The sequence below is a fragment of the Chiloscyllium plagiosum genome, unplaced genomic scaffold (assembly GCF_037043375.1).
Source record: "Chiloscyllium plagiosum isolate Xiang-an unplaced genomic scaffold, Cpla_swu_hap1 HiC_scaffold_1, whole genome shotgun sequence".
Taxonomy (NCBI): domain Eukaryota; kingdom Metazoa; phylum Chordata; class Chondrichthyes; order Orectolobiformes; family Hemiscylliidae; genus Chiloscyllium; species Chiloscyllium plagiosum.
This window is the reverse complement of record NW_028270139.1, coordinates 166942387-166969344: the sequence shown is the minus strand read 5'-3', so window position 1 is coordinate 166969344 and position 26958 is coordinate 166942387. Positions and strand designations below refer to the sequence as shown.

The 26958-nt window shown below is 44.7% G+C and overlaps 1 protein-coding gene across 3 annotated transcripts in view; it reads left to right on the top strand.

Annotated features, from left to right (window-relative positions):
- znf638 (zinc finger protein 638) overlaps positions 1 to 26706 on the top strand; it is a 216157-nt gene extending 189451 nt beyond the window's left edge. For all 3 annotated transcript variants that reach the window (XM_087992078.1, XM_087992072.1, XM_043691939.2), the window contains exons 17-23: positions 2122 to 2156; positions 3043 to 4366; positions 16118 to 16310; positions 18102 to 18617; positions 23724 to 23843; positions 24703 to 24824; positions 26399 to 26706. In XM_087992078.1, coding sequence (XP_087848204.1) covers positions 2122 to 2156; positions 3043 to 4366; positions 16118 to 16310; positions 18102 to 18617; positions 23724 to 23843; positions 24703 to 24824; positions 26399 to 26467 — 2379 coding nt within the window. In that variant the 3' untranslated portion in view covers positions 26468 to 26706. The remainder of the gene's footprint in view (positions 1 to 2121; positions 2157 to 3042; positions 4367 to 16117; positions 16311 to 18101; positions 18618 to 23723; positions 23844 to 24702; positions 24825 to 26398) is intronic.
- Positions 26707 to 26958: the final 252 nt, after the last annotated feature.

Here is a 26958-nt window from a genome sequence, read left to right as displayed (position 1 = left end):
CGGATTATGCCCCTACATCTAGAATCTCCAACCGATAGAAATAGTTCATCTACCCAGTTTTGTTTCCTATTAACATCTTGACGACTGATCAGATCACACCTCTTTATAAATTCAAAGAGAAACAAACCCAATTTGTACAATCTCTCCTCATAAACCTGAAGTGCAAGTATCATACTTGTAAACCTGCTTTGTAGCCCGTTCAAGATCAAAAAACCTTCCTCAAGTTTGGTGCCCTGATCTGCTCTCAGTCCTCTAGATATACTGGCCAGCATTCCATCCAGCTTTCTTAATTATTTTCTGCACCTGTTGGTGACATTTTAAAGATCTCCATACCTGAATTCCCACGTCCCCTGGACATCCAATATATTTAACTTCGTACCATCTAGAAAGTACCCTCATCTATATTTTTCGGTCCAAAATGGATAACATAACACTTGCTTATGTTGAATTCCATTTGCCGCAATTTTGCCTATTCACTTAGTCTATCAGTATCCCTTCCTAAATTTAATGCTATACCTACCCATAATCACTACTTTGTTTCCTGCCACTCAATCAATTTCACTGCCACTGTCTCAATTCTGTGGGCTTCTACCTTAGTTAACAATCTGTTATGTGGGATTTTATCATTGCAAATGCGATGCCTAGCTGTTGAAGCTACAGTGCAAAGCTATTTCCATGGCAATCAGCAGACGTTCAGTGATCTCATTAACATCAGATCAAATTTCTACAGTTCTACCACATCCATGAGTACTAGTAGACAATTAAATATTGAAAGTGGAGGCTCCACAAATAATAACCCTGTCGTTAGTGCTAAGGGAGCCAAGATGTCAGAAATTAGATTAGACTTGAAATAGCATAGACAGCAAGTTCTGACTGATCTGGTCGGTTTAATGTCAGTAAAAGACCAGATGAAATGTACCCCAGGCTGTTGAGTGAAGGAAGGTAGGAAATAGCAACGGTGCTGGCAATAATTTCCAACTCCCCTCTGGCCAAAGGTGAGGTGCCAGAGGACTGGAGGTAGCCAGTTATTCAAGAAGGGAGCAAGGCATAAATCAGGAACTACTGTCAAGAACGCTAACCTTGATGATGGGAAAACTATTGAGGCAATTCTAAGAGACACTTGCTCTGCACTTGGAGAGGCAGGCATTAATCAAGAACCACCTGATGAAGGAGCAGTCCTCCGAAAGGTAGTGTTTCCAATTAAACCTGTTGGACTATAACCTGGTGTTGTGTGATTTTTAACTTTGTACACCCCATCCAACACCGGCATCTCCAAATCTGGATTTAAGGGGAGGTCATGTTGGCCAATTTGATTGGATTTTTTCAACGCAATAACCAGGTATGTGGATAAGGGCAGTTCATTTGACATAGTCTACTTCGACTTCAGCAAGACTTTTGACAAGGTCCCACTGGGAAGACTGATAGTGAAGATAAGAGCCCATGGCATCCAGGGAAACTTGACAAATTGGATCCAGCATTGGCTGAATAGCGGAGAGTGATGATCCAGGGATGTTTTTGTCACTGGAAGCCTGTGTCCAGTGGTATCCTGTATACAAGGGGCACTCTGCACAATGATGACATGCTCATTTACTACTATGTGTGCATGGCCTGCTTGATTCCATTTGCCATTTCACACACTCTTGCCTCGATCCCAATACATCCTATCTGAGAGAATTAGGTTAGAGCTTAAAATCCCTGTGTTCTTAATCATCCCGGCAATGTTTTTCTACAACCTCTATCGTCGGGGAAAAGGTACAGAAGCCTGAACACATGCATCAGCCGGTTTCGAAACAACAGTTTCTACACTACTGTTGTTAGAATACTGAATCGACTCACAGACTCTTAGCATTTGCCTCTACCTATGTTTTTGCCACTTATTATTTACTTAGCTATGCTATTTAACTCTATGATCTGCCTGTATTGCTTGCAGGGCAAAAGCTTTTCACTGTGCCTTGGTACACGTGACAATAAATTCAATTCGATCCACCACCACCTCCAGACAGACTATGCTGGTGACTATAATCATAATGCTGTCATGAATTACTCCCTCAAATGTTTTTTTTTGTTAAGTTTGTCTCTGGTTTGAGTTGTAAATTCACAAAAAAAAAATTTTTATTACAGAATGAAGAAAAGGCAGAAAAGGCAGTTGAGGGGAGGTAAGCATGTTTTCATATTGATTCAGCTACAAACAGGTGCAAGACTTCAAAGCTTTCATAAACTGACTGTCTTAAATGACCTACCCCTTATTTTATCTTTGAGGTGAGGAGGAACATCTTCACTCAGAGTGGTGAATCTTTGATTTTCTGTATTTTGGAGAGCTGTGGCAGTTCAATAAGTGAATATATTTGTGACAGAAATTGATAGATTTCTGGAGAATAATAACATCGAGGAACATAATGCAGTAAAGTGGAATTGAAATGGATGATTAGCCTTGGTCTACACCTGTTTCTAAGATAGCTGTATTTCTCTATCCCCATCATTGATTCTTGTTCATTGAGTTGACAATTCTGCCCCACAGTCCAAGTTAGACTCTGACCTGTGAGGTTCTTTAGGTACTTACCGAGACAGTGTGTCAGCAGTTTGTCAGCATCCTGACCTGTCTGATGCCCAAACAGGCACTTGCCACAGCAAGGCTCACTGGACAAATATGAGTTTTGCTTTCTGCTCCCTCTAGGGGTGCTCTCTTAAATTATAACCATTCCAGAACCCATTGTCAAGGTAAGCCTTCCTGGCTGAGGATGGTAAAGGCAATTAAGATTCCTTTTGATGTTTGGTTGGTTTTGATGTTTGTTTTGCTGCATCCATTTTAATTCACTATTCAAATATTAATCTTATTGTGAGCCATAACCTTGGGATTTTTTTCCCCCATTGAGTTGCTAAATCACATTGACGTATTTTCTTCCAGTTTCATAGTTTTGAGTGTGACCCACTGTTCCAGATTGGCAAACGATGTTGTGAGAGCAACTTCCAGATTGTGAAAGGGCAGTGGATGATCTGCTCCTCCAGTCCAAGCGAATATTTATAAGTGATTTTGTTTTTCAGTTGTAATAACACCAATGTGCCTGAACCAATGGAGACAGAAACATCTGGATCTGCAGAATCTAAAGATATTGAAATGACTGAAATTAATCATGAGAAAGCTGGGAAGACTCCAAGTGACCAAGCTACATCAGATTCAGTAAATCTAACTCTGGGGGTGACACCTGCAGAGATAACAACAAATACAACAACAGAGACACCTGTACAGAACCTTGTCACTGCAACTGTCAGTGAATCAGCTGCCGCTCTTAAACCTTCTGTGATCACTGCGAATGTGGCTAGTGCACCACTCACCACTAAATCTCCAAACCCTGGTGCTACTGAGATGCCTGCAGATACACCTATAAAGCCTGTGGCCTCGAATTCAGCTGGTGCTAAACCACATCTGGCCAGCAGAAATGCACCATCCAAACCTGCTACTCCCAGTGCAACTGCTAAACCACTTTGTAAACCTGCAGCTGCTATAGGCACTACTACCAAGCCTGCAGTGTCTGCTGTGAATGCACCTGCCAAGCCAGCACCTACTTCTGGTGCAATCCCTTTGAATGTGGCAACTAAGCCGGTCATTTCCAGCTCGGTTACCAAACCGGACCAGACTGCATCCAGTGTAGTGACCAAACCTTCTCAGGCCACAGACAGTGCGACTGCCAAGTCCACTGCAGTCGGGGTGAATGCTGCCTCTAAACCTGCACCAACTCCCACCAGCAAACCAGGCCAATCACCTGCGCAAGTAGTCTCTAAACCTATGCCAGTTACCAGTAATACCATCCCTAAGCCCATTGCTGCTAATGCTTCTGCCAGTGTAGTAACAAAACCAGCATCAACCCCTAGTGATTTAGCAAGTAGCCCTAGCAACTTGAGTGGAACAACTCCAACCATGGTACCCACTGCCAGTTCGCCAGGTATACAGACAGCTGCAAACCCTCCTGCAGACATGCCTGTTGGTGAGGCCACTGCTTCTCCAACGACCGAGAGACCTGTCACTCCAGCTGCCTCATCACCACCCAAAACCTCAGCTTCTTCCCCCACTACTACCAAAACTGCACCCCCAAAGTCTGTAGTGGCAAAACCAGGAAGCAGAGAGAGCAGTGCCTCAAAATTTAATGGGAAGAAAGTTATTCCTGCTAAAAAGGAGCATTTGGCAAAGGAACCTAGCAAATCCAGTACACCAGCTCGAGGTCGAAGTTCCTCCAGAGATCGTTCCAACAGAGAGGGAAGTGGCAGGAGTACCTCATTACATCAGAGGGAGAAGGAATCCAGGGCTGATCGCAGACATATCTCTGTGCATCCACGGGACAAGGATCATAAATCATCATCTAGGAGCAAGGTAAATGTTTGAAGTGATAAGTTTTCAGGGTGTTGATTATGTATATGTAATTTCCCCTCAAAGGCAGATCTTGTCCTTTTGTTGTTGGCTGTATGACTGACAGAGAAACAGCTTATTAGTCAAATATCTCCATACTATGATCATTACTGAAATGCAACTGCACTGTTAACCACCTGGGTTTCTCTCTGCTGTCCTTTCCCCATTCAGGTGTCACAGCTCATTGCTTTGCTTCTGACACTGTTGGTTCTCCTGTTTCTCCTCTCCATATGTATTTTTTATACTGAGCATAGACTAAGAGTGTGGCTGTGATTTCTTGGTAGAATTTAAAATTTATGGCTCATAAAATTTTATTAAACAAAAAAGGTGGTAATTAGTTATGTGTGTGAGAGAGAGAGAAAACATGAGTGTTGTAATAAAGACAAGATTTTGACTGGTAAGGTATGTTTAAGTGATGCCTACCTGAGATTTGTTTTGGGGTTTCAGTTTTTTAATACATTGAGCAATGTCTTGAGTGAAGGATTTGAGTTGTACATAGAGGTGTGTAGGTGACAGTATGCCATGAGCTGTGGTGAGTAGTGCAGTTGAGAGCGTAAAGCTGAAAAGAGACATTGACAGATTAAATGTGACAGGTGGAGGTCAGTGTGAGATAATGTGAAGCCATCTACTGTAGATCTGGGAAAGTCATCAGAATGCTAGTCTGCCATTGTGGTTAACTATCTAATTTGATCCTTCTCAACTTGTATGTAACTTTTCATATCATATTCCTCAAATATCTCCAAGGATCTATCCTTGGCCCCTCTCATTTCTTACCTACTTGTTGCGTTTAGATGACATCAGTTTTCACCTGTTTGCTAATGACACCCAGCTCTACTTAACTATCTATCTTGACCCCCACATGGTCAAAATTGTCAATCCGCTAATCCAATCTCTGATTCTGGAATACAAATATTTAATTTACAAATATTTGTAATCCAGAATTACAAATATTAGGAAGACACCTTTGCTATTTGTCTCCAGTTATTGCCACAAACTCCATCCTCTATGTCCCCACCAACCTCTTTCCTGGCCACTGTATGACATGGAATCAGCTTTTTGTGCTCTTGGTGTTTCACTTTACCCCAAGGTAAGTAACCAACCAAGCATCATGCCATCAATAAGAGTGCTACTTGCCAATTTTACTCTACGCTCACCTCATGTGGTTTAACAGTCATCCATGCCTTTCTGACCTCTAGACTTAACCACTGCAAAGTATTCATGCTGACCTAAGCTTTCACTCTCCGTAAACAAAAGTCGTCCTGTTATGGACCAGGCCAGACCCTTTCAAAATATTTTAAGGTGGTAACCTAGACCCTAACTTTTCCTTGTGCTAAATGTGAAGTGGATGTTCCAGGCGTGATGCACCTGGTCAAATCACTTGCTTTAAGCAAAACAGAATTTATTTAAACACTACAGTTGAAACATGAACAAAGGAAAGCAGAATTTAGAGTAATTTAACCGACCTGATAAAGCAACTTAACCAATTATCTGTTCCGATACAGTAGCATCCCATAAAAACACGGCTTGCCAAAAGGTAAATTCAAAAACAGATTCTTACAGATAGGAAGGAACAACATCCAGAGAAGTATTTCAGAGAGGGTCAGAGGAATCCTTTACTGGAGCTTGCAACTCTTCTGGACTGTCACATCTTGTGACTGATACAGCTTTAAAAAAACTAAAAAAAGACCTGAACTGGGAGAGCTGTTATTAAACTCCTTAGCACCTCTGCCTTTACAATCTCTCCTCAAATAAAAAACACAAAGGGCAAAATCACCTTGTTAAAGTGACAGTTTCATCACAGTCCTTACTCAGGCTGAGTGCTGTTAATGCATCATCCAATGTTCAGCCCATATTCGCTTCCGGTCCAGCAAAAATTCAGGTTTTAAAGTTTTCAACTTTGTCATTTGAATTGATTTATTATTGTCACATGAGCCAACTACAGAGAAAAGTCATCCTTGGTTTGCCTTCCTCCAACCTTCAGACAAGTACTACCTCTAAAACTTGAGATTGTATGGCTGTTTTTCCTTTACATAGCTTTGTGTGATATATGTGCCTGGTATTTAACTGGAGCAAGAGCAGCAAAGTCTAGGCTGCTACATAACCTCACATTAATGCAATCTATAACCATCCTAGATGCTGCTTGCTTTTAATTTGGAAGTTGTACCTTCAGCTGCCAGGGCAATAAAAACTCAGCAATTCCCTCCTAAAACCCCTCTACCACTCTTCATTAAAACGTTATTTAAAACATATCTCTCTAACCAGTTCTTTGGGTCGCCTGCCCTGATAAGTCCTTGCTTTGTCAGTGTTAAAAGTGATATTTTACTAGAAGCACCTATCATGTGATTTGTGCATGTCACGCATTCTCAGCTTGTTCCATCAAGTGCAGAGCACATATACAGGCCATGCAGCCTGGGAGGTCCATTCTGGTGTTAATGTTTGACACAAATCTCCTCTCACTCTTCATCATGTCGTCCTGTCAGCATATTAATCTCTAGCCTCTTCCTTAGTGATTATCCAGCTTCCCCCAAAATGCATCATGCCACCACATCAGTCATTTCTTGTGTAACGTTACACTGCTTTGCTGCTCTTGGGTAAAGACAATTATTCTGAGTTTCTTATGTAACATATTACATTATGAATTGTGGGTTTTTTTTGGATTAGATTACTCAGTGTGGAAACAGGCCTTTCGGCCCAACAAGTCCATATCGACCCTCCGAACAGTAACCCACCCAGACCCATTCAACTAACACTATGGGCGATTTAGATTAGATTAGATTAGATTTAGATTAGATTACATTACAGTGTGGAAACAGGCCCTTCGGCCCAACAAGTCCACACCGACCCGCCGAAGCGCAACCCACCCATACCCCTACATTTACCCCTGCACCTAACACTACAGGCAATTTAGTGTGGCCAATTCACCTAACCTGCACATTTTTGGAGTGTGGGAGGAAACCGGAGCACCCGGAGGAAACACACGCAGACAAGGGGAGAATGTGCAAACTCCACACAGAGAGTCGCCTGAGGCGGGAATTGAACCCAGGTCTCTGGCGCTGTGAGGCAGCAGTGCTAACCACTGTGCCACCGTGCCGCCCACAATTAGCATGGCCAATTCACCTAACCTGCACATTTTTGGACTGTGGGAGGAAACTGGAGCACCTGGAGGACTTTGCACTCTTACGACAAATCATACCTCAGTCCTCTGCACTAGCTTGTTCAGATTTTTCTTACGTGTATAACTGCCTATAATGGCATCATCTTTTGTGAACCTGTTTGTACCTTCTCCATTCTCTCTATCCTTTCAAAGATTTGTAGACCACAAACATTCACAGTACTCTGCATGGTCTAACCAAGTTTCAATGCATACTTCTCTGCTTTGTACTCCTCTGAAACAAGACTCTGATGCTTTTATTATAGTCTTGCAAACTTTTGTTGCTACTTGTCGTGATTTAGCTACTTGCACTTCTGTCCAATTTGGATATATTTTCATTACACAAAAAAGAAATGTTGAAACTGTGCATCTTTTCTGTAAGTTTGTTCATTTCCATGTAGTTTGCCACAGTATCCCTCAGTATTAATGAACCTCAGAACGTGGTTTATTCAATTTTGAATTGTAGTTGAGAATCCAGAATAGAAATGGTTTATGCACAGCAGTGATCCCAAAACACCATTTCTTGTGGAACCTCCCGCCATTTGTCTTTAACTTGCTTTTAACATCGGCATCTTAATTCATAGTTAGCTCCAAACCCATTGCACAGTCTGTCCCAATACCAGGTACTGGGACAATATGTTGCCTGCCATATCACATCTGCACTAGTCTGCTCCCTTTCAGCACATCACTGGCCCCTCTCTCATGCACTTTTCTTGTCAGCATGTCGCTCCCCTTTCTCTCGCCCTCCAGGTCTCTCTCTCTCTCTCTCTCTCTCTCTCTCTCTCTCTCTCTCTCTCTCTCTCTAACTCTCCCCTTCTCCCTTTCTCTCTGATCCCACCCCACTTCCCCTCTCTCTGCTCATCTCTCTCACCCTCAATCTTGCCACCCCCAACCCTGCCCCCCCCCCCGCAATCCAATCCTAGCTCCCATTTGCTCTCCTCCCCACTCTCTCACCCCTGCTCTCCCCCACGATTCTCCCTGCCCACACTCGCCCCACTCTCCCTTTCTTCCAACCCTTCGCCCCGTCTCTCCCTCGCCCCCGCCCCGTCTCTCCCCCGCCCTGTCTCTCCCTCGCCCCCGCCCCGTCTCTCCCTCGCCCCCGCCCCGTCTCTCCCTCGCCCCCGCCCCGTCTCTCCCTCGCCCCCGCCCCGTCTCTCCCTCGCCCCCGCCCCGTCTCTCCCTCGCCCCCGCCCCGTCTCTCCCTCGCCCCCGCCCCGTCTCTCCCTCGCCCCCGCCCCGTCTCTCCCTCGCCCCCGCCCCGTCTCTCCCTCGCCCCCGCCCCGTCTCTCCCTCGCCCCCGCCCCGTCTCTCCCTCGCCCCCGCCCCGTCTCTCCCTCGCCCCCGCCCCGTCTCTCCCTCGCCCCCGCCCCGTCTCTCCCTCGCCCTCGCCCCCGTCTCGCCCTCGCCCCCGCCCCGTCTCGCCCCCGCCCCGTCTCGCCCCCGCCCACCCCCATCGCCCTCGCCCCCCCTCTCGCCCTCGCCCCCCCTCTCGCCCTCGCCCCCCCTCTCGCCCTCGCCCCCCCTCTCGCCCTCGCCCCCCCTCTCGCCGTCGCCCCCCCTCTCGCCGTCGCCCCCCCTCTCGCCCTCGCCCCCCCTCTCGCCCTCGCCCCCCCTCTCGCCCTCGCCCCCCGCCCTCGCCCCGCCCCCCCTCTCTGCCCCCGCCCCCCCCTCTCTGCCCCCGCCCCCCCCTCTCTGCCCTCGCCCTCTCTCTGCCCTCGCCCCTGCCCGGCCCTTGCACCCCCATCCCACCTTGCCTCTGCCCCTTGTCGCTCTCGCCTCCATCTTGCGCTCCCACTCTCGCCCCCTTCCCACTTTTGCCCCCATCCAGCTCTCACTCCCCATCTCGCCCTTGAACCCGCCCCGCATCGCCTCCTCTCCTGCCCTGCCCCACCTCTTCCCTGCCTCAGCTCGCCTCTCTTTCCCCTTACCTCCCCACACTCCCAAATTCCCCCGCCTCCACAATGCACCTCCCTATCTCCACCTCTTCCCCTCGCTTCTATTTTACACTCTCACTTCCTCCCTATCTTTTTCTCTTTTCCCTGCACCTTATCACATCTCTCCCTTTTTCACTTCTCTTTCCCCCTCTCTTCACCTGTTTGTTCCCCTTCTTTCTGCCTTGCTCTGTAGTGCTCGCGCTCTCATCTCTGCACTTCCAACTCCCACCCCCCTTTCTTTCCCTGTCACTCTGTCTGTGTCTGTCTTCCAGCTTTTACTCTGTTTCGTTCCCTCCCTCCCTGGCTGTGAGTACCTGTGACAGTCCCTATTTTTCTATTCCCTGTTTTTTGCCCCCCAGCTGATTTTCCTCAATCTCTCTCTCTCTCTCTCTCTCTCTCTCTCTCTCTCTCCCCTTTTGCAGTCATTGTCAGAACATGTTGATGGAAGCTCGCAGGACAGGGAGTAGTTTGAAGATCATCTTTAAAAAAAAAGATAAACTTCTCATGTTTTTCAGACTACTTCTGAGAGAAGCATTAAAGATCGCAAGACTAGCAGCAAAATTCCAAAGAAAGAAGCGGTGATTTTCTCTCTCAGCTTCTCACTCTGCTCTTGCTCTATCCTAACTTTCCATTCTTATCTTTGACCATATGCCTCAGCCACACTGCCTTCAGTTTCATGCCTTCCCTCATCTCCCATCCCCACCATTTCCCATTTGTTCTCTCCTCTACTGTCATCCTCGTGGCTCGTTGCCCCCCAAATCTCTTGACTTTTTCCTATTACCTTCTCTCTATCTCTGGTTAGTGCTGCTTTGATTCTCTCCTTTCCTTATGCTCATTTTGGACCTGCTCTCTTTCCTTGCTACTCACCCTGCTGCTTCCTTCTATTCTCCTCCTCATCAGATCTCCTCAACCCTGCTCTTCAAATCTTGTCTTATGGTTCTCAGTCGTCATTTTTCATCTTTTCCCAAGTAGAAGTTATTCACATTTGAACTTTGGCCAAGACAGAATGTGGTGGAGGGTTGTTTTGTGAACTGGAAGCCTGTGACCAGCGGTGTTTCACAGGAATCTGTACTGCATCTGCTTTTGTTTGTCATTTATGAGAGTGATTTGGGTGAGAATATGAGGCATGGTTAGTAAGTTTATGGATGACACCAAAATGGATAATATAGTAGACCGTGAAGAAAGTTATCTAAGATTACAAGAAGACCTTGATAATTGGGTCAATGGCCTGAGGAGTGGCAGATGGAATTTAATTTGGATAAATGCGAGGTATTGCATATTGATTAAACAAGCATGACTTGTACAGGTAAGCCCTGGGTAATGTTAAAGGACAGAGATCTAGGGGTTCGGGTACATAATTCTTTGAAATTTGCATCACGGGTAGACAGCGTGGTTAAGAAGGTGTTCAGCATACTTGCCTTGATTTCTCAGACCTTTAGAAGTTGGACGTTGTATTGAGGTTGTACAGAGAGTTGATGAGACCTCTTTTTCAGTACTATGCGCTGATCTGGTCGCCCTGCTGTAGATAGGACATTATTAAATTGGAGAGGGTTCAGAAAAGTTATTTTGAATTCGTTTGTGGATTGTGGACTTTGCTGGCTGACCAGCATTTATTGCCCATGCATACCTGCCCTTGAGAAGGTGGTGGTGAGCTGTTGCCTGAACCACTGCAGTTCACCTGTTCTGGGTTGAGCCACAACGCTATCACCCAAGGGTTTCCAGAATATTGACCCAGTGACAGTGATTGACACAAGTCAGGATAGTGAGTGGTTTGGTGGGGAACTTGCAGGGGGGGTGGTGTTTCTGTGTATCTACTGCGCTTGTCCTTCTAGATGGAAGGTGCTATCTGAAGATCTTTGGTGAATTTCTGAACTGCACACTGCTGCAATTGAGAGTCTGTAGTGGAGGGGGTCGATGTTTTTGGATGTAGTGCCAATCACATGGGCTGCTTTGTCCTGGATAGCTTCAAACTTGAGTGTTGTTGGAGCTGCACCTAGGCAAGTGGGAGGTATTGCATTACAGTCCGACTTGTGTCGTGTAGATGGTGGACAAGCTTAGGAGAGTCAGGAAGTGACCTGCTCTTGTGGCTACTGTGTTTATGTGGCAAGTCAATTGAGTTTCTGGTCAATGGTAACCCACAGGATTCAGTGAGGGATTCAATGTTGATAACAGCATTGATGTCAAGGGGTCGTGATTAGATTGTGTCTCATTGGTGATGGTCCAAGCCTGGCATTTGTGTGGCACGAATGTTACTTGCTACTTGTCAGCCCAAGCCTGGGCATTGTTCAGATCTTGTTGCATTTAAACGTGGACTGCTTCAGTATCTGAGAAATTTACCAGGATGTTCCCAGGAATGGAGGGTTTGAGTTATGAAAACAGGCTGGGACCTTTTCCACTGGAGAATAGGAGGTTGAGATGTGACTTTATAAGGGATTATAAAATCATGAAAGGCATAGATAGCTGAATTGCAAGGGTCTTTTTCCCTTGGCTGGGGGAGTTCGAAATCTAGAAGTTCATTCCACACATGAACCACTTTGTGTAAAAACATTTCCAGATGTCTTTTTTTAAATCTTTCTTCTCTCACTTTAAAAAATATGTCCCCCCTAGTCTTGAAATTCCCCACCCTAAGGAAAAGACATCTACTGTTCATCTTATCTATATCCCTCATGATTTTATAAACCTCTATATAGTTCAGTTGCCAAATATTCACTTGTGGCATATGTGAAATGGCGTGCATTTCTAAAGAGCCCAGACACACACAATGTGGCCGATTAGGAGTAGTGCATCAGTTTTTCATTTTTGAATAGCTATAAGACTTATAAGAAAGGGTTGGGATAAGCCCATAATCCTGAAGGACTGTGGGGTTGGGGAAATGAAAAGAAATTGAGGTCAGAGATGTGGAAGGGCATGACACAAATGCAATAGAAATGCAGGCAGGAACTGGACAGCGGATGGCTAAGTATGTACTGGGCAATGTAAGAACTCTTAAACTTAAGAAGCAAGAAATTATGACATAGGAAGAAATTATTCGGGTTCCTGTGAATGCATACATCGGTGACTGTCACTGGGAGGGACTGTAATAGACAATAAGTATAGGTCATTCACATTTGAAAGGGAAGGCATACAGTACTATGGTAAGGAGCGAGTAGAGCAAGAGGTTTAAGAAAAAGTTAATGTAGTTACATGAAGAGTAAGGAGGTAGAGAGACAAATAGAGATATCATGATGTGGTGCAGCATTAAGCACTGCTTTTCGTCATTTATGTAAATAATTTGGATGTGAATATAGGAAGTATAGTTAGTAAGTTTGCATTGACCCCAAAATTGGAGGTATAGTGGACAGCAAAGAAGGTTACCTCAGAATACGATAGGATCTTGATCAGGTGAGCCAATGGGCCGAGGAATGGCAGATGAAATTTAATTTAGATAAATGTGATTTGCTGCATTTTATAAAGGCAGATCCAGGCAAGTAAGATCCTGGGGAGTGTTGCTGAACAAAGAGACTTTGGAGTGCAGGTTTATAGTTCCTTGAAATTGGAATCAATGGAGTCACAGATATTTAGGATACTGAAGAAGGTATTTGGTATGTTTGCCTTTATTGGTCAGTGCATTGAGTATAGGAGTTGGAGGGTCATGTTGCGCCTGTACAGGACATTGGTTAGATCACTTTTGGAGTACTGCATGCAATTCTGGACTCCCGACTGCCGGAAGGATGTTGTAAAACTTTAAAAAGTTCAAAAAATATTTACAAGGATGTTGCCAGGTTGGAGGGTTTGAGCTTTTGGGAGCGGCTGAATCGACTGGGGCTATTTTCCATGGATTATCGGAGGCTAATGGGTGACTTTATAGAGGTTTATAAAATCATGAGGGGCGTGGATAGGGTAAGCAGACAAGGCTTTTTCCCTAGATGGAGGAGTCCAAAACTAGAGAGCATAGGTTTAAGGTGAGAAGGGGAAGGTTTAAAAGGGACTTAAGAGGTGACTTTTTCACGCAGAGAGTGGAATGAGCTGCCAGAGGAAGTGGTGAATTTAAAAGGCATCTTAATGGCTATATGCATAGGAACATGGGGAGGCCATGGCCTAGTGGTGTTATCCAGAGACCCAGACACCGTTCCAGGGATCCAAGTTTGAATCCCACCGTGGCAGATGGTGGAAATTGAAATCAATAAAAAATGATTCTGGAATGAACAGTTTAATGGTGACCATGAATCCATTGTCGGTTGTTGGAAAAACCCATCTGGTTTAGTAATGTCCTTTAAGGAAGGAAATCTGCCGTCCTTACCTGGTCTGGCCTACATGTGACTCCAGACCCACAGCAATGTGGTTGACTCTCAACTGTTCTCTGGACAATTAGGGGTGAGCAATGAATTCTGGGCCTAGCCAGCGATGCCCTCATCCTATGAATGAATTAAAAAATGAGGAAGGGTTCAAAGGGACATGGGCCAAATGCTGGCAAATGGGATTAAATTTATTTAATCTAGTTGGTATGGACAAGTTGGACCGAAGAGTCTGTTTCCAAGCCGTACATCTCTATGACTCTATAATTTTGGCATCTCTTCCTTTAAATGTTTAAAGAAGGTTTTGCTATCCAGCTTGATATTCCTTGCATGTTTATCCTCAAAGTTTATATTCTCCCTTTTTTTCTCTTTGGTCATGTTTTAGTTGTTTTCTTTAAACATTCCCAATCCTCTAGTTTAACACTAATCTTTGCTGCATTGTTTGTTTTATCTTTCAATTTCCTGATTAACCATGGTTGACATCCCTTTCCTAGAATCCTCCTTTCCACTGCAGTATATCTTTACTCTGAGCAATGAACTATCTTCTTAAACATCTGCCATTGATCCTCAACTACCTTTGCTGCTAAACTCTTCTCCTAATCCACTCCAGAAAGCTACTCACTTGAATTCTAACCACTTTTTAAACTCCTACATAGGCATGCAGACAAGCAAAGAAACATAAATGTGGAGTATCATGGTGCAACTTCAGTAGTTTGCAGGATTCAACGAGGAGTCATTTTTTTTCTTTTTCCAAGCCCTTCTGGCCTTTGATCATCATCTTTCACAAAGCCATACAACTCAGAAGTAGACCCTTCCATCTAGCCAGTCCATGTCAAGCAAAATCTCAAACTAAACTAGTCCCATTTGCTTGCGCTTGGCCCATACCCCTTCAAATATTTCTTATTCATGTTCTTATCTAAATGTCTTTAAAATATTGTAACTGTACTTGCATCTGCCACTTCCTCTGGAAGTTCATTCAAAACACGAACCGCTGTCTGTATTAAAAAAAAATGCCCATCATTTTATCAATCTTTCTCCCCTCACCTTAAAAATATGACTGAAGTCCTTCCAGTTCTTTACTAAATGTACTGGATGATTGACACACTGATTCTTCAGTCACTGATTAGAGGAACTAGTTTATAGCACATGAGTGAACATCCTTCAGTTTTAGGTTACTTCATTGCAGAGGCGATCCTATCTATCTGCCCGGGAACCAATCAGAAAGTTGGTATCATGTTGATGTTTCTTGGCCCAAACACCTGGTCCTGAATGAGAAACCAGTCAACAGTCTGTCACTGGGCAAAACCTGCCCTGAACGCAGACCCATTTTGAGTCTCAAATATCTTCCCTGCTCCCCCATTGTCTTTACTAAATTCATTCATGGGGCATGGATCTGGTTGGCTGAACCAGTGTTGACTGCCCATCCCTGGTTGCCCTTGAGAAGGTGGTGGTGAGCTGCATCCTTGCTCTGCTGCAGTCCATGCAACAGTCCAACTCTGACAGTTATTAGTAACTGTTACGTTTTAAAACTACAACATCTACAGTCCTGGTTCAAAGTAATATCTGTTTCCAATTCTGGTCCAACATCCAAATAAGGAAGAATAAAAAGATGTGATCTTTCCACAATCTGGATAATGGAACAAGCAGGAGAGCCAAAGTAGATAGTTTGGTGAGAGGTGGTGGAATGGATGGTGCTACTGGAAGAAAGGGAAGGGAGGAGGCAGGCAGTGGGATAGCTTGAAGAGATGGCAGGTGTGGGAAGGAATGGATAGTTCAGCAGAAAGGGAGTAGCAGGACAGCGCGAGGGTGCAAACATCAGGGAGAGACAGGAGTACAGAATTGGACAAAGGACAGCACAGAGTTGTCTTGAAGTCACAGATGTGTAAAATGGTGAATTATGACTGAAGCACTCTGTTGGTTTGGGGAGGAATGGAGCTGTACAGTTATGCTACTGAAACTGCAAGTAAGTCTATCATGTTAGAAAAGCCTCACCTCGGGGCATCAATGGCTTTATTTTAATGCAAAGGGAGTAGGTGAGGTTCTAATTTTCCTGCTTTTACATGAGAATGACTTGACTGCATTCCTTGTTGTACCTTTTTCCTGATCTCATGCTCAAAACTGAGAGTTGTACTGGATTATGTTCCATTCTGATGCTTTCAGCACAACTCCCTTCATTTACCTAAACGCCTTCTGAGCAGATTTGCAGTGGCCCTGTTTTATTCTTGCACCAATGGCAGTTGAACAGACCATTTTCTTTTAAACAAGAAGGAAGTTAAAATAGGAAGTTTCAACGAACCAGTGCTAATGTCCTGAATTTTCCTTCTAAGAAATATGTTTTGTTTTTCTATTTGCAAAGGAAAAGGACATCTTTCCCTTTAACCTGGATGAATTTGTAACTGTGGATGAAGTGGGTGAAGATGAAGTGGGTGAAGAGGAAGGCACTTCTGAGGATCAGGTTCCTGAAGGTAAATTTAAAACCAATGCCCAACCTTCAGAAAAGGCTGAGACAGAGGCAGCAATGGACATCAAGGAACAAGAACCAACTCCAGGTAAAGTCATTGTCCTGGATTTCTCACACAGTAACAGTCAACCAGGGAGGCCCAGGAATCAGAATTTACACATTCCACAGAATCTCTGGGTCCATCCAGACAGCACACCTAACACATCCAGGGTTCCAGTCCTGTGTTTGAACTGTGATGGAGGACAATATACAGTATGTAAAGTTGAATATCTTGGTAGTTTATTGAAATATAAACAGAAAATGCTGGAAGTGCATTTGCTAATTCATCAGACAGAAGTATTTCTTCACAGATACTGACAGACCTGCAGAGTATTTTGAAAGTTTAATTTCAGAGTTCCAGTATCTACTGTTATTTTCCTTCAGTATAATTTAAAAGGAATTGGGTAATTTAGTTGGGAGAAGAGAAAAGAAGTTGGAAATCTTGTGTAGTAGTTGGACTGTACCAAATAGCTTCTCCTGTGCTATAAATTCCACAGTGGTGCAACAGATTTGTCTCTCTGAATGTTGAGTTGTATGTTCGTCCATCATAAGGTCAAAAGTGTGGGTGTTCAGCACTGTTCGTATGGTCACTCCTGTCTAAGCCCAGTTTCTATGGAAAGTCTCAAACAATGAATAAAGAATCCAAAGAATAGTAGCTAAATTTACTGATGATACTAAGGTAGGAAAGTAAGTTGAAGTGTGTTCAACACCATTCACAATTCAATGGACTACTTCAGTACCTGTATTCAAATATAGCAAGACCTGGATAATATCTAGGATTGCACTGACAAGTAGCAAGTAACAAATGCGAGAGCATGATCATATCAATATTCAGTGGCCTTAGCATTGCTGGATCTCCCACCATGCATATCCTGGAGATCACCATTGACCAGAATCTGAACTAGACTGGCCATATAAATACTATGGCTTAAAGAGCAGATCAGATGCAAGGAATCCCGCAGCAAGAGCCCTGTCAACCATCTACAAGGTAAAAGTCAGGAGTATATTATAATACTCCCCACACTCAGCAAGCTCAGCACCATCCAAGACAAAGTAGTCTGCTTGATTAGCGCCACATCCACAAATATTCATTCCCTTCTCTTGCAGCATCCGTGCAAAGAAAGCAAAATTAACATTTCAAGTTTGATGACCCTTCATCAGAACTGATAGCTAGGAAAGATTGATACTTATGTTGATGGCAAGGGAGAGGGGTGGGTACGAAAAGAGTGAATCAATAGGTGGAGACGGAACCCAAAGTTAACGTTGTGATTGTTTTACCAGAATACTTCATACTACTGAGTTTGCGATCTCTGTCCATTTAACTAGTGTTTCTGTTCATCCTCCCAAAGTTAACAAGTTCACATTTCCCCATGTATTCCGTCTGCTAAATTATTGTCCACTCATTTAATTAGATTACTTTACATAAATTTACTTTCCTATCAACTTACTTTCCTACCTTAGTGGCATTGGTAAATTTAGCTACCATATTTTGGATCCTTAATTTTTGTTTAAGATTTTCCGTAACATCTGGGCTGAGCCAGGAATGATTGAAACTGGGCTCTACAACACAAAGGATGGTTATTCCAATTTAAGTTAGAGTTAAATCCCAACTCCAAAGGCATTACTAGGGAAGTGTGAAGAATACTTTTTTGAGATATCTGTGATAAGCTTCTGGATGTGGGGAGACTGTAACTGCATTTCCATCCCAGAAAAGAATTAATTGCAGAAATGGTGGAGATAGAGCATAGACCAGGTGGACTGAAAGGCCTCTTCCTGGGTTGTCAACTTGGTCTAACTTTATGCATACGTGTTCACAAGAAACCATGTCTTTGTCCCACAGCAAGTGATACATCGACAACGGTGATGGAGACAACGGATCTGAAATCTAAACCTGCAAGCCAGCCTGAACTCCAAGCCAAGGCCCTTCCCCAAGTCAAGCCCGAGCCTCAGGTCAAGACTGCTGCCCAGGCCAAGGCTGAACCTCAGGCCAAGGCCCTTTCCCAAGCCAAGGCTGAGCCCCTAGCCAAGTCTGCTTCCCAAGCTGAACCTGAAAACCAGCTTCAGACTGAGACAACTGTAAAGGAGGAGCCTATGGAGGCAGAATCGGAGAAAGCTCCAGCACAACCATCTGATACCCCTGCATCGGCACCCAGTAAAGTCCTTCCTCTATCAGACTCCAAACTAGAAGCAGCTGGGACCATTGCTGGCAAGAAGGAAGCAGCACCTTCATCAGGTGGGGATGGTGAACCTTCCTCCAAAACAGTGGGACAACCCAGCAGTCTAACCCCAACTCCTGCATCATCTGTTAGCTCTGGAGGAGACAGCACCAAGTCGACAAGGCTGGAGCAGCGAGCAGGTGAGTGATTTATACTGGGGAATGAACTGTTCAAGCTGAAGCTCCAGATGGAATATAAATTATTGGCAAACTTGCTGATTGGCAGGCAACAGAATGGACAAAATGGCCAGATACTCTAAATGAAACAAAGAACAGTACAGACCTTTGGCCCACCATGTCTGTGCCAACTATGGTGCCATTCTAAACTAATGCCATCTGCTTACACTAGGTCCCTCTATGCTCTGCCTATTCACGTGTCTTGTCCAAATGCCTCTGAAACATTACTATCATCTCTGTCTCTACCACCTTTCCTAGTAGCACATTCCAGGCACCTACCACCCTCTGTGTAAAAGGGAAAGCATGCTTCACACCTCCTTTAAACTTTCCTCCTCTCACCTTTGACATGTCTACAATGACTCTTACCAATTTTTGCAGATGTACCATAGACAGCATCCTATCTGGATGTATTACAGCTTGGTACACCGACTGCTCTGCCCAAGACCACAAGAAACTACAGAGTTATGAACGCAGACTAATTCATCACAAAAAAACATTCTTCCCTCCATTGGCTCACTCTGCACTAACTGCTGCTTTGAGAAAGCAGCCAACGTAATCAAAGACCCCTCACAGCCCAGTTATACTCTCTTGCACCCTCTTCCATCAAGCAGAAGATGCAAAAGTTTGAAAACATGCCAACAGATTCAAGAACACATGCTTCCACACTTATCAGGCTTATGAATGGACCTCTCTTATATTAGAGTTGGTCTTGCTCTGCAACTTCTCTGTGGCTGTAGCACTATATTCTGAATTCTGTTCCATTACTCTGATGTAAGGTATGATTTGTCTGGTTAGCAGACAAAACAATACTTTTCACTGTATCTCAGTATATGTGATGAAATTTATCAAAATCAAACCAGTGTCCCATAGTATTTGACATTTCCACCGTATCTAGGCCTGTCATAATTTTATATGTTTCTATCAAGTCACCTGTCAGCCTCTAACACTCCAGTGAAATCGGTCCAAGTTTGTCCAATCTCACCTTATAGCTATTAGACTTCAATCCAGGTCATATCTGGGTAAATCTCTTTTGCACCCTCTCCTTCCGAGAATGTGACCAGAACGCCACAAAAATATGGCCTAACTAAAGTCTTATACAACTAAATATTAGAAAATGACTAGTGTCCCACAAGGACCTATCTTGGGGGCTCAATTATTCATCATATTCTCTAAATGATGCAAAATTCAAAAACCACAGAGATTTAGGATTTCACAGAGAATAAACCATTAGTCTTTTCTGTTGAAGAATAGAATTCAAGTGTCTGTAAGTCATTCTTCAGTTATGCAAAGCCATTATCAGAGTACACTTGGAGAACTTTGCACAGCTCTGGACTCCACACATTAGAAAGGACATTGGCTCCCAAGAATGTACCTGCAGGGAGTTATAATTCCTGGAATTATAGAGTGGTTTAATCTAAGATTATGAAGATGATAGTGGCGTAGTGGTAATATTGACACTGAGCAAAGGCTGTGGGGACTCAGGTTCACATCCCATCATGTCAGCTTATGGAATTTTAATTCATTTAATGAATCTGGAACTTAAAGTTCATCTTATCTCAGTCATTGTGACCATTAAACACTGCTTGATTCCTTGACTGAACCTGCCTCCACCACACTGTCACGCTCTACATTCTAGTTCATAAATGTTTGATGTATCAGTTTTTGCTCATTCTGCCTTTGCTACTTTTGCCAATTGCCTTAAACCTATACACCCTGATTCCAAGTTCTTCAACAAATGGATTTTCCCTACTTATAGAATCATAGAGTCATACAGCATGGAGATCGATCCTTCAGTCCTCCTAGGCCATGTCAAACATGTTCCCAAACTAAACTAGTCCCACCTGCCTGTGCTTCATGTAGTTATCCAAATATCTTTTAAAAGTTGTAACTGTACCTGGATGTGCCACTTTGTCTTGCAGTTCATTCCACACATCAACCACACTATGTTTTAAAAAAAAGTTGTCCCTCATGTCCCTTGTAAACCTTTCTCCTCTCACCTTTAAAAGAATGCCCCCTGGTTTTGCACTCCCACATCCTGGGGAAAAGACCCTTGCCATTCACCTTATCAATGTCTTTCATGATTTTATAAACCTCTGTAAGGTCACCTGTCAGTCTCTTTCCCGTTGGAAAAAAGTCCCAGCCTATCCAGCATCACTTCATAACACAAATCCCCCTTTCCCAGCAGCAACATTTTCAAGATCCCACACGTTTTAAATACCTTTATCGAATTCTCTCTCATCCTTCTCGAAGGAAAAGTTACAACTTTCACAGTGTATCTGCATTATGGAAATTGCTCATCCCTTGAAATGTTCTCCTGTTTCTCTTTTGCACACTCTCCAGTGCCTTCACACCTTCCTAAAGCATGATGCCCAAACGTTTTCCAGTTGAGACTGAACCCAGTGCTCTGTGCAGCTTTAGCAAACCCTACTTGTGTTTGTACTCTGAGACCCTTTTCATAAAGTCTCAGGTGTTACATGCATCTGTCAGTACATCTGTTTGTCACACTCGGTACAGTTTGTGTATGTAACTCACTGATCCTGAGGATCTCTCAGTACAGGTTTGTATGTGTCTGTAACTCACTGATCCCAGGGATCTCTCAGTACATGTGTGTGTCTGTAACTCACTGATCCTGAGGATTTTTCAGTACAGGTTTGTATGTGTCTGTAACTCACTGATCCCAGGAATCTCTCAGTACAGGTGTGTGTCTGTAACTCTCTGATTCTGGGATCTCTCCGTACAGGTGTGTGTCTGTAACTCACTGATCCTGGGGATCTCTCAGTACAGGGGTGTGTGTGTCTGCAACTCACTGATCCTGGGGATCTCTCAGTACAGGGGTGTGTGTGTCTGTAACTCACTGATCCTGGGGATCTCTCAGTACATGTGTGTGTCTGTAGCTCACTGATCCCGGGGATCTCTCAGTACAGGTGTGTGTCTGTAACTCACTGATCCCGGGGATCTCTCGGTACAGGTGTGTGTCTGTAACTCACTGATCCCGGGGATCTCTCAGTACAGGTGTGTGTCTGTAATTCACTGATCCCGGGGATCTCTCCGTACAGGTGTGTGTCAGTAACTCACTGATCCCGGGGATCTCTCCGTACAGGTGTGTGTCTGTAACTCACTGATCCCAGGAATCTCTCAGTACAGGTGTGTGTCTAACTCACTGATCCCAGGGATCTCTCCATACAAGTGTGTGTCTGTAACTCACTGATCCTGGGGATCTCTCAGTACAGGGGGGTGTGTGTGTTTGTAACTCTCTGATCCCGGGGATCTCTCGGTACAGGTGTGTGTCTGTAACTCACTGATCCCGGGGATCTCTCAATACAGGTGTGTGTCTGTAGCTCTCTGATCCCGGGGATCTCTCGGTACAGGTGTGTGTCTGTAACTCACTGATCCTGGGGATCTCTCAGTACAGGTGTGTGTCTGTAGCTCTCAAATCCCGGGTAACTCCCTGATCCCGGGGATCTCTCAGTACAGGTGTGTGTCTGTAACTCACTGATCCCGGGGATCTCTCGGTACAGGTGTGTGTCTGTAACTCACTGATCCCGGGGATCTCTCAGTACAGGTGTGTGTCTGTAACTCACTGATCCTGGGGATCTCTCAGTACAGGTGTGTGTCTGTAACTCTCTGATCCCGGGGATCTCTCAGTACAGGTGCGTGTCTGTCTGTAACTCACTGATCCCGGGGATCTCTCAGTACAGGTGTGTGTCTGTAGCTCTCTGATCCCGGGGATCGCTCAGTGCAGGTGTGTGTCTGTAACTCACTGATCCCGGGGATCTCTCAGTACAGGTGTGTGTCTGTAGCTCTCTGATCCCGGGGATCGCTCAGTGCAGGTGTGTGTCTGTAACTCACTGATCCTGGGGATCTCTCAGTACAGGTGTGTGTCTGTAACTCTCTGATCCTGGGGATCTCTCAGTGCAGGTGTGTGTCTGTAACTCACTGATCCTGGGGATCTCTCAGTACAGGTGTGTGTCTGTAACTCTCTGATCCCGGGGATCGCTCAGTGCAGGTGTGTGTCTGTAACTCACTGATCCTGGGGATCTCTCAGTACAGGTGTGTGTCTGTAACTCTCTGATCCTGGGGATCTCTCAGTACAGGTGCGTGTCTGTCTGTAACTCACTGATCCCGGGGATCTCTCAGTACAGGTGTGTGTCTGTAGCTCTCTAATCCCGGGGATCTCTCGGTACAGGTGTATGTCTGTAACTCACTGATCCTGGGGATCTCTCGGTACAGGTGTGTGTCTGTAACTCTCTGATCCTGGGGATTTCTCAGTACAGGTGTCTGTCTGTAGCTCTCTGATCCCGGGGATCTCTCGGTACAGGTGTGTGTCTGTAACTCCCTGATCCCGGGGATCTCTCAGTACAGGTGTGTGTCTGTAGCTCTCTGATCCCGGGGATCTCTCGGTACAGGTGTGTGTCTGTAACTCACTGATCCTGGGGATCTCTCAGTACAGGTGTGTGTCTGTAGCTCTCTAATCCCGGGTAACTCCCTGATCCCGGGGATCTCTCAGTACAGGTGTGTGTCTGTAACTCACTGATCCTGGGGATCTCTCAGTACAGGTGTGTGTCTGTAACTCACTGATCCCGGGGATCTCTCGGTACAGGTGTGTGTCTGTAACTCACTGATCCTGGGGATCTCTCAGTACAGGTGTGTGTCTGTAACTCTCTGATCCCGGGGATCTCTCAGTACAGGTGCGTGTCTGTCTGTAACTCACTGATCCCGGGGATCTCTCAGTACAGGTGTGTGTCTGTAGCTCTCTGATCCCGGGGATCGCTCAGTGCAGGTGTGTGTCTGTAACTCTCTGATCCTGGGGATCTCTCAGTACAGGTGTGTGTCTGTCTGTAACTCGCTGATCCCGGGGATTTGTCAGTATGGATGGGTCTGTCTGAATTCACTGATCCTGAGGGTATTTTCCTTTAAGTGGAATCAGCAGTCTTTCAGGTTCATGTAGTTATTTATGAACTTAATCTGAGGCAAATCTATAAAGGTTTTTGATACAACCGAAACACCAATTCCCTGGCCCTCTTTACTAAATGAAGTAGCTTAAGGAATTTTTAATATTTTATTTTTAAGATGCCAAGTTGAGAAGAGAGGCAACGTCTGAGCTGGAACCAGAAGCAAAGCGGACAAAGTTAGCTGGGCCCACCATTACTGAATTAAAAATGCCACCCTATAAACCCAACAACCCTATTGGTGAGTTGTGTACAAGATTGTTGCATGCGCAGCTTGGATTTATAATTACATTATTAATGTAATTGTTATCTGTGAATCCCAGAATACAATGTTTCCACAGAGACCCACCAGAGTGTCAGGAGTGTTAGCCTCCTGGGGAAATTACCCTTATTTATCCTGTGTCTTGTTTTCTCCTTTAAGCCACTTTTTATTTTGTGTGTGTTTGGTGTGGTGCGCATGCAGAGTGCCTGTGCGTTGGGCAGGGTGTGTGCATGGTGTACCTGTGTGTTAGGGAGGGTGCGCATGCGGTGTGCCTATGCGCACAGAGTGCCTGTGTGTTAGGGAGGGTGCGCACACGGTGTGCCTATGCGCACAGAGTGCCTGTGTGTTAGGGAGGGTGCGCACACGGTGTGCCTATGCGCACAGAGTGCCTGTGTGTTAGGGAGGGTGCGCACACGGTGTGCCTATGCGCACAGAGTGCCTGTGTGTTAGGGAGGGTGCGCACACGGTGTGCCTATGCGCACAGAGTGCCTGTGTTAGGGAGGGTGCGCATGCGGTGTGCCTATGCGCACAGAGTGCCTGTGTGTTAGGGAGGGTGCGCATGCGGTGTGCCTGTGCGCACAGAATGCTTGTGTGTTAGGGAGGGTGCGCACGCGGTGTGCCTGTGCGCACAGAATGCCTGTGTGTTAGGGAGGGTGCACGTGTGGTGTGCCTGTGTGTTGGGCAGGGTGTGCGCGCAGAGTGCCTGTGTATTGGGGGTGACTGCCAGATTTGCAGTGTGGGAAGAGATCGAGTGCGTGAGACTGTGATGAGTGACGGGTTTTGAGATGAATGTTCGGAACATTTCAGATCACTGCTGACCTGTGTTCTGACTCTGCAGGTGTTGAGTTCATTGTTCCAAAGACCGGATATTTCTGTCAGATTTGTTCTTTGTTCTACACGAATGAAGACACGGCCAAGGTGACTCACTGTGGCACTGTGTTGCACTACAAGAATATGGAGGTAAGTATTTCACTGTAGTCAGGAATGCTGAACTGCAGGCCTGCTTATTAGTCAACAGCATTCCTGAGGAAGCATTACCAAAACTCAACTCCGGCTGCATCCTATTTTGTGGATCTGGTGAGGCTGCTACTGAATGGAGTGGATTCAGTAAGGTTTAAATGCTGGAATAATCTATATTTGGTTGTGATTGGATAGTGCTTTTCATTGGTGGTTTAGAGTGGGGACTAAGTGTGTCAAATGACACACATGAGTGGCAAAGTGTGCAGAGGACATTATAAGTCTGCAGAGGGATAGAGGGAGGTTCAGTGAGTGGGCAAGGGTCTGGCAGATGGAGTACAACGTTGGTAAATGTGAGATTATCCATTTTGATTGGATTAACAGCAACATGGACAATATTTCAGTGGTGAAAAGTTGCAACATGCTGCTGTGCAGAGAGACCTGGATGTCCTTGTGCAGGAATCACAAAAAGTTGGTTTGCAAGTGCAGCAGGTAATTAAGAAGTCAAATGGAAAATAATCCTTCATTATTAGAGGGATGGAGTTTAAAAATAGGAAGATTATACTGCAGCTGTGTAGGGTGCTGCTGGTGAGGCCACAGCGTGTGTACAGTTTTGAGAAAGGATGTAATGGCACCTGACGGGGTGCAGAGGAGGTTCACTTGGATTTGAGGGGATTGGCTTATGAGGAGAGATTGAGTAGGCTGGGATTACATTCATTGGAATTTAGAAGAATGAGAGGGGTCTTCTAGAAACATATAAAATTATCAAGGAACTAAATTGGCCAGAAGCAAAGAGGTTGTTTCCACTGGTGGGTGAAACCAGAACTAGAGGACATAGCTTCAAAATAAGGGGGAGCAGATTTAGGACTGAGTTGAGGAGAAACATCTTCACCCAAAAGGTGGTTGATCTGTAGAATTCTTTGCCCATCCGTGAAGCAGTTGAGGCTACCTTGTTGAATGTTTTTATGGCAAAGATTTTTGAACAGGAAATTAAAGGTTATGCTGAGAGGGCGGAGAAGTGGAACAGAATCGATGAAAAGATCAGCACTGATCTTATTGAATGGCAGAGCAAGCTGTCCGGGTCAGATAGCCTACTCCTCCTATTTCTTATGTTCTTAATGCCAAGAGCAGTGTGTTGGGAATCTCATAAGTGAAAAGTCAGTCCCGTGATCCACCTTAGTGCTGGGAAGCCTTTCAAGACCATTCTTTCTGAATAAGAAGCATACTGTCCGCTTGTGTCAAACATTTGTTGTTTGGAGGGCAAAGGAATAGAGCTGTATGTAGATGATCATTGGGGCTGTAATCGGTGAGGGAGCCGTGCTGTGATTTGTCCATCAGAGTTCAATTGATTAAGGTATTCTCTGTTTGTAGAATGTCTCTGCACATAGCAAGCGCTTTTTTGAAAAGTGATGAATCTGTAAGCAGCTAAATGTCTGCAGGTTACAGCTAAATGACTATGATGTGCTGGGTCACCACATAGGCAACAGTAAACTTGAAACAAAAAGATTTTCAAAAGGTTCACTGATCTCTGCAAGAGAAATGAACACTAAACATAAAACGTACGCATTAATTTACAGAAATATGTGACACAGCGACAAGAAGAGCTCCGAAAGCAGCAGGAACGCATGGCCAAGCAGGAGAAGTGACGTGAGCCATACCCACCCAGCACTGACTTCAGTCAAAGTATATTTTGGGTCCAAGTGTTCCCTTTCTCTTAATTTACTGGTTTAACTAGATGGTTACAACATTGTACAAATGATCTTTCCACGCTGTAACGATTATGGAAACTTGTTTTCAGGTTAGTATTGTTGTCTTGTGTTTTTACATAAATTGTTGTAACAATTGGCGATTCTGTTATAAATCAATTAAACACAATTATGTTCTAGTGAAAGTGTTTGCTTTAAATTCTTTCACAATCTTATTTTGTTTCGTGCAACTATGTAGACTGTTCCAATTTCTCACCATGCACAGTTTGACTTTGGCAGTTTCTGACGATTCAGTGGCTGTGAACAGTCTTTGACCATGTACAGTGTGCCTGTATGGATAATCTCTGACTGTCAACATTGACTGTATGGACAGTCTCTGGTTGTGTGTAGTGTGACATTACAGTCTCTGACCATAAACACTGATTATCTGG